Source organism: Sitophilus oryzae, unplaced genomic scaffold (genome assembly GCF_002938485.1).
Source record: "Sitophilus oryzae breed Bouriz unplaced genomic scaffold, Soryzae_2.0 scaffold_1625_pilon_pilon, whole genome shotgun sequence".
NCBI classification, from domain to species: Eukaryota; Metazoa; Arthropoda; class Insecta; order Coleoptera; family Curculionidae; genus Sitophilus; species Sitophilus oryzae.
Genome location: NW_022146309.1, coordinates 1,304,858 through 1,313,115, shown reverse-complemented (window position 1 = coordinate 1,313,115; position 8,258 = coordinate 1,304,858). Strand labels below are relative to the sequence as shown.

Below are 8,258 nucleotides of genomic sequence, written 5' to 3'. Positions count from 1 at the left end.
TTCGAGGTGACACCGAGCTGCACCGAGCGAATTTTTATGTTTTTTGCTCTGAATAAGAAGACTAGAATATACATATACAGTCCTTGACTGGGAGTAACATTTCACATTCACATGTTCACATGTAACATCTTCCGTAACAGGTCCGTAACGCAGCTAACACATCTATCACAAAATTATCGATAAAAAATAAAAATTAGGTTACCGAATTACGAGGCATAAGTTTATTACAGTTAACAGACGAACATTTAGTGGCTTAACATTACATTAACTCAGGGCTCAGGCAAATGCTTACTACTAGGAAATTTTAATCATTGTTTGTCATTGTTAGCTTTTATTATTTGAAGTTTTACCTAATCCGGCCCTGTCCAACTAGTAGATTTTACAGAAATACATCCGTGGAGTCTCCCCTCTCTTAATCCTCCGTGGTCCAAACAAGTAATTTGTCAATTGTGTCATTGTGTGTCAATTGTTTTCCTTCATTTTTAAAATTTATATCTGTTTATATTTGTATTTTTATTTGTATTTCTCAGAGTAAGTATACCTATTTATATGCCTATTTATACGTTTACAATTTAGATAAAAGCTTGATAACCTGTATAAACCAGCTGAAAATTGGTTCGTTAAAACTGCTTCAAATAAAATAAATGATCTCTATAATGAAAAATAGACCAAATCACAGAGGCATTTAGGAATTTATTTAACTTACTATAAATACCATTAATATAATTTCAGTTTATAAAATGGTGATGTGCTGGGCACCAGATTGCAAGCATTATAGCGTTAGGGAGACATGCAAATTTTTCAGATTCCCGAAGGATATAAAGAAAAGGAAGAAGTGGAAAAAACTTACAAGGTGGGTATGAGGTGATAAGTAGAGGTTAGAAATTTACACAGTAGAGACTAGAGACTCAATTAACCAGTGTAATTGTTGGTAGGCATTCGGATAATTGAATGTTTGAAGAAAAACTGTTTTTGGACATATTATTAGAGATGAGCAAAACTGCGATTCTCCAATCGCAATTGAAACTGCGATTGCGATTTTAAAATCGCTGCGACTGTAGATTAGATTATTATTTAGAGGTACTTTCTGCCTGTTCAACTGCGATCTTTTCAGATTCGTTGTGGTCCTCTTCTTATCCTTAGGATACATTCTCCAGTGCCTTATCCTTTTCACAAAGTTAAGCATCTTGGTTTAGCCACCTCCATGTAGCATCCTGGCAATGTGCCTGTCATTGGCCTATTACCGAATCGCACAGCTAGCTGTTTACATCCGACATAGAATGTGTTCTGACGTTTCTTCTTCAGATTGGCCGAACCTACACATAGCTCGTCTGTCAATCCTATCAACTTTAGATGCCTATTTAGCTTTCAATGCTCCCTGTTAGTAGACCTACTACAGCTTTGACTTTCTTTCTGTCCTTGCTTATTCGTCTACTGTGAATTTTGGCGAATGTTCTACAATGAACCTTTTCGCCTGTCTCTGCCCTGGTGAGTTTCTCCACCATTCTAGAGATTTGTTAGACACCCATCGTTCCGTGGCCATTCTCGTGACCGCCTTTGCAATGCCGCAGAGGGGTTCTGGGCCTATGAATGGCATTGATGAGCCTTGCTGGGCCCTTTCATCTGCCTTTTCGTTACCGCTGCGACTGTAACTTACGATTGGAATTTTAATATTTAAATATTGTGCTAGGGATATAATTGTCTGTATATGTACCTATAGCTTAACAGTTAAAAAAAGCTAACAAAATTCATTTGTTTATAGTTTTTTTAACATCTGACAATTTGGCTCAAAATACTAAATGTGTGGTACTAAATTATTTGTAAAAAAATGCAATGGGTCTGGTACCTTTTAGGTACATCAAAATTAAAAAAAAATTTTCTTTTTTTTTTTTTATTTTTGTTTTTTATGACTTTTTCTAAACTTACTTATACTTGCACTTATTTAAAAAAAAAAAAAAAAAAAAAAAAAAAAAAAAAAATGTTGAAACCAAAGCTATCAAAATTCAATCAAAGAAATCAATCTATCTTATAATTTATATACTTAAAATTAAAAAAAAAAATTTGTCAAAAAAAAATAATTATTAAAATTGTACAATTCTATTTACCATCACAGTCTATCTTGAATAAATATAGTGGGGTTCCCAACCGTCCCGTTTTGGCCGGGATTAACCACGAATCAGAAAGTTTGTCCCGGCGAAAATTTTATCTTGGCCGGGACCAAAAAAATCACATTTTTTTTTTTTTAATTTAATATTTGAATTCTAAATATTTAATGTTTTTTTCATATTATTAAAAAACTTAAAAACTAATAGTCCCGGAATCTCGTGCCGCATGCTCAAGTTTGGGAACCCATCTATAAATACGTTAAACTTATTGCAAACATATTAATTAATTTACATAAATATTTTTTTTTTTTTTTTTTTTTTTTATCCTTGTTTATATATTTCTTAAAGTTGTTCAACCTCTCGACAAAATGTGATGCCTCTGGTGAACAAATAGTGAAGCTTTAAAAATGAGCATAGTATATAGGCGAGTCAAAAATATCGTATTGCGGTATTTCCCAGAGTAATTAAAATATACTCGGCATTTTTCAACAATATCATAGGCTCAGCTGATTGAAGAAATTTAATACAAAACTATGTCTTTCGATGTTGATTTTCTATATTTTGCGATTTAAGGATTTCTAAACCGTCATAAAAAAGAAATATTTCAATATGTTTGGCATTAATGCCTAAGTTGTATTTGTAATATTAATATTTAAAAAAGGTACATACCACTTGACTCATTTCGATTTTGACACGAGGCTAATAAAATTTATTTCATTCTTAGATCCATTTTTTCTAAATTGACGTTATAATTTACGAAATTTTTTTTTTTTTTATTTTAATTTATTCTGATTATTTTTTCTCTTAATAAAAATAAAAATGCACTTCCTTCAAAATTATTATTTTGGACATGTTAATATAAACTATTATTACTTTAGATAACCATTTAAACTTATACCACGAAAAATCTTCTTAGCGTAAAAACAATGTCTCAGAGTCAAGTTATTTAACTTTTTACCATATGAAAAAAAAAACTGGCGTCCAGGTTGGCTGGGAAATGAACGATCGACGACATTTCCCATTATAAATTTACATATAAAATGACAGTAATTATCATTTCATAGCCATCCTGACGCCGTTATTTTCGATCAGAATTTTTTTTTTTTTAAAATAAACTTATTTTATGGTTTAACTCACAAAGCCCGTTTAAAACCATAAAACTTTTCGTAGTATCTGTTTATTGACGTGATTAATAACCAAATTACACTTATAATAATTTATCATGAACAAAACAGAAAACCAAGTCATGATATTTGCGCAGGTTGGTCGCTAAGTCACAGGTGATAAACGGCAGCATTGGTCGGCAAGCTCCACGCGCAAATTTCGAAATTTTAAAACAATGAACCATAATAAATGTGTATATGTGTATATCTTTTCAAATGTCAAACTAAATGATTTGACGTAAATTTGAGGTTATGTCTCATTATGTAGTTGTGTAGATTATGTTATGCCTTTAGTCCAATTCTTCCCTATTTATTGTTTTTATTGAGTGCAATTGAACAATATGGATATTTTTTGTAATGCAGTATACGTCACAGTGTGATATGCGCAACTAAACAAATTGGAGTCGCTATTCGTCATACACTGCTTTTCAAAGGTTTTTCTAGTACATGCAGTAATAAATCAAAACTTATTTACCTCCGTTGATTTAATGTAACTTGTCATTTTGATAATATATTTCACACTTTTATGCTTCGGCGAAAGCTCGGCGTAAAAGTGCTTACTTTATATTGCCAATCACGTCAAAAAGACCTTTATTCAATCATGTCGCAAAAAATTATACTTTTGTGACATTGAAACAGACAATAAATTTTGAAAACTAACTGAGTATATTTTTCTGCCACAAAAAATATATAACAGGAATTAAATATAATGAATGAATTCATTATTGAAATATCTGCTACTGGGTAAACAAACATTGCAACTTTACCAATAATACTCCATTTCAATAAGTTATTCTTCCAAAATAAATTAATTATTTTTTAAAATCATTGCAGATATTTCACCCTCTATTTGGACTAGTTTCATTGATTAACTAAGATAGACTTACATTTTTTAAATCATTTAATCAGATTTTTTTTTCGTATATTTCATACGTAAAAAAAACCAAATATATGATACGCACTTTTAAACGAAGCTTGAAGAAGATTATAAGTACTATCACACTATTAAAAGAAACGACCTACAAATTATTAGGAGAAAAACAAAAAAAAATACCCAAATACCTTCACCTTCTTACTAACTACAAATAATGAATATAATTCCTTCACTAAAACATCTAACAAACTACTTCCACTTAAAAAATTATCAAACTATTAATAACTGTGATTTTATTACAAATATTTAAAAAAAAATTAACCAAATTACCCTTTCACCTACTAAAAAATGTGATTTTGAGTCAGAAATCAATAAATAATAAGTTATCAAACATTAAATCTCTGTTGTTATATAATAAGCATTTATAAAAAATGGAAATATCATTTAAGCGTACTTTTATCACACTGTCTAATATACAAACAAAAATTCCAGTTTTTTTAGCGTATTTTACATGTATTAATCAATTCATCAGTTTAATTAAGTTAATTAATAATAAAAAAAAAAAAAAAAAAAAAAAAAAAAAAACAGTTTTTTATTTTTTAATTGAAGATAACAATTATATCCACAATATTAGTATCTGTTACTCTTAAAAATTTAGGAATCTTTTAAAAATATCTAAAATTGCATATTCCATGGTATAGTTATAAAAATTCTAAAATTACAAGAACATTTTTACGCGAACTAAAAGATAGTAAACATGGTATATTAATTTGATAGGACAATTAAAATTGTGCATCTGTTCTCGTAAAATATACAGCGTGTCCCCCTTAAAAAAATAAAACCAAGTATCCGTTTAAGGCTAATTAATATTTAAAATAATTTAACACTTACTAGGTGCTAAAATCATAAAATAATTTTTATTACAAAAACTTGAAATTAGTTAAGTAAATTAGTAAGTAAGATTTAATAAATATTTATAAAAAAAAAAAAATGATATATTTTTTATTTATTTATTAATATCTCTGAAACTATCAAAATATATTTACTCATATCGTAGGATTATGATTATGCAAACTGAAAGGAAGGCATAAATGCAATAATATACTGGGTGTTCGATTCAGAAAAAAATCATCACGATCTACTCACTTTTTTGAGCTATCCTATAGAAGTTAAAATATTTTCCTGAAATACATCCTCGTACATACATACTTTAGGTTTGCACATAAACAGAATTCCTTAGTTTTTTAGATTTAGACTGTACAGATGCCCGACGCCACTATTGCCGAACCCTTGTATTAAGTTATTGATGGCGGTTGAGTAGTCTTGATGATCGCGAATCCGTATAACTGAAGATCGGATAATCGATTTTGGTTAACTGTGATCTTTTTGTAGGCGCGACAGTGAGCCTGGTCCCAGTGCATGTTTATGCAGTTGTCACTTTCGTGATGGGAAGAAGGAGAATGGACCAGAATTGTTCTCACATAACAGAACAAAAAAATTTACTTGGACTGATCCAGAAAAACGAACTCGCAAGCGGAAATGTGTTTCAGAAGAAGTTTTGGATTTAGACTCAGTTCAATCTCATAACATTCAGAATTACACTGATATTTTTAAGAACATAATAAAACACGAGATTAATAATAATAATTATTAACTTAAAAAAACATTTTTTATAAATAATAATTTATGAGATACCATTATAGATTTTTTGAAAATATACAGGTCTCTGGATTGTATGGAAACGTCGATTATTAGGTAAAATTTAGGAGGTACCGCAAAAAAGTTAAATATAAAGTATAGGTTTATAATATCTATTAGCGAGTAATAAATTGAAATATACAAAAAAAAAAAAAAAAAAAAAAAAAATTTCATTTTTTTAAATGGAACCCCTGTATATATTGCATATGTCCGGTTCTTCCTTCAATTCAACCAAAAATCGAAATATGACACCAATATAACTCAAAACCAACATTACCAATTGACTTTTAATGAATATACTAAACAGTTGATTTAATTAATTTCGATGTGTTCGTTTGATTATACGATATATTGTGACGATTCCGTGGTTTCTCCACTATTTAAACTCACGATAAAATACTTAACGAAATTTATTTGTTTCATCTGTACACAATCTTAACGATTACTAACCACAACTACTGCAAACTATATTACTCTAACGTATTTCCGGTATTTCACTCAGACTTAGACTTCAAACTTCAAACTTTAAACTTCAAACTTCAAACTTAAACCTTTCCAACTGTCAAAGCGCGGGCCTTATATACCCCCTGCTGTTGTTCTATATTTTCTAAAGAATTCAATTTTCTTTAACTTCGTCGAATGCGCCAGTTCTTCCACCGTTCTATTTTTAGCAGTATTGCAGCTTATAACCCAGAAGCACCTTGATCATTGCCCCTCTCAAATAATTTGATCGTCTGCCCGATAAGTTTCCTGTTTGGTATTTCTTCAATCGATCCAGATGTTTTCATCTTACTTCTAGGGTAGTGTTGAATTCGGTACACAACATCATTTTTCCTCTTGATGACTGTATATGGACCTTCCCATTGCTGGAGTTAACTTTGGTGACCTTCCTTTCTTGCGCTTTGGGTTATACAACCATACCTATCGTCCTGTTGAAATCCCGTATAATTAGCTCTGAGTTCGTAACGAGCTTTCGGGGGGTCATCTTGCTTATGCCTTTGAATCTGTTATCTCTCACGGGCCTTATCTGAATTCCAATAAAACCTTTCCGTCATCATCCGCGATCCTCTACGTTCGTGTGCGTTCCTGTGATCCGAAAAACGACAATCACAATGCAACAATCTCGACCAGGATAAAATCTCCGATGGTGAAAGTCCGGTGGTGTTGTGAACTGCGCTTCTATATGCCATTAGAATTAACGGTATGTGCTGATACCAATCTCTTTGATGTTCATCCACATTTCGAGAATGTTCTTCAATTTCTTATTGAATCTCTCGACCATCCCATCATACTGCGGATGTAAAGCTGTTGTCCTAGTCTTGTGAAAACCAAGCAGATCACACATATTCTGGAACAGTCTTGACTCAAGTTCCTTCCTTGGTCAGTGTGAAGCTCTAAAGGAATTCCAAATCTACTGAAGACATTATTAACTAATACTTCAGCTACAATCGATGCTTCTTGATTTGGAATGACAAAAACTTTCGACCATTCGCTGAAATAATCCATCGCCATTAAAACGTACTTGTTGCCTTTGTGCGTTTTAGGGAATGGGCCTGCAATTTCAACAGCGATTCTTTCGAATGGCAGTTCCACGATATTGTTCATTTTTCCCCTAGATCGAATGCTTGGTCCTTGGCTGGTTGCACAAATTTTACATTGTCAACACCATTTCTTGACATCATCGCAATAATCCACCCAGCAAAAACGATCTCTCAGCTTACTCAATTCTGTTTACCCCAAGTTGGGCTCCAGTTTTACCACTGTGAATTTCTTCCAATACTTGGGTAACTTTCTTCCTTTGTACCAGTAACTGAGTTGTAACTGTGCTGCCATCCGCCACTTTCCCATGTGCGCTTTAACAATCTATTCTCAATCACCAGTGAAGCACTGAAAAGAGAGAGCTTTTTTTTCCACTGAGCCCAGAGTGCTTTGAAAACGAGCCCTTTGTCCGCAATATCCTGCCACTGTGGTCTCTCGCCGTTACCTTTTTTGAGCCGTAGTATTGCTACGATGTCTGGATCTTTCATTTGGTCATTCCTCAATTATTGTGTCGTCGTCCACTTTTCATCGGTTCCAAGTTTTAAACTCCTTATCATGACAGTGCCATCACGTTGTTCCGTTTTACAGCAATGCTTACAATCGGTTTGACATGGTCTTCTGGATAAACCGTCTGCGTTACTATGCATCTTCCCAGCACGATGTTGGATGTAAAGTGATACTGCTGGACCTTCTCGAGCCATCGTGCAATTTGACCTTCAGGTTGTTTCATCTCCATAAGCTACTTGAGAGCCGCATGATTTGTCCTAATTAAAAATTCTTGGCCATACAGGTATTTATGAAAACGATCAACTGCCTTCACAACTGCTAGCAGCTCCTTCGCTAACGCTCAACATAATTCCTCCGTTTGGATCCTCTCTT

At 32.3% G+C, this 8,258-nt stretch overlaps 1 protein-coding gene across 2 annotated transcripts in view; it reads left to right on the top strand.

The window, feature by feature from the left end:
• Positions 1-426: 426 nt before the first annotated feature.
• LOC115880504 overlaps positions 427-8,258 on the top strand; it is a 44,196-nt gene continuing 36,364 nt past the window's right edge. Inside the window, exons 1-3 of one of the 2 annotated variants that reach the window (XR_004049894.1) lie at positions 427-531; positions 733-853; positions 5,535-5,735. Coding sequence is in view for 1 of the 2 variants with exons in the window: in XM_030897719.1 (XP_030753579.1) it covers positions 741-853 (113 nt within the window). In the remaining variant the exon portion in view is untranslated. Of the gene's footprint in view, positions 532-732; positions 854-5,534; positions 5,736-8,258 lie in introns of those variants that run through there. The other variant, XM_030897719.1, reaches the window with a different exon arrangement.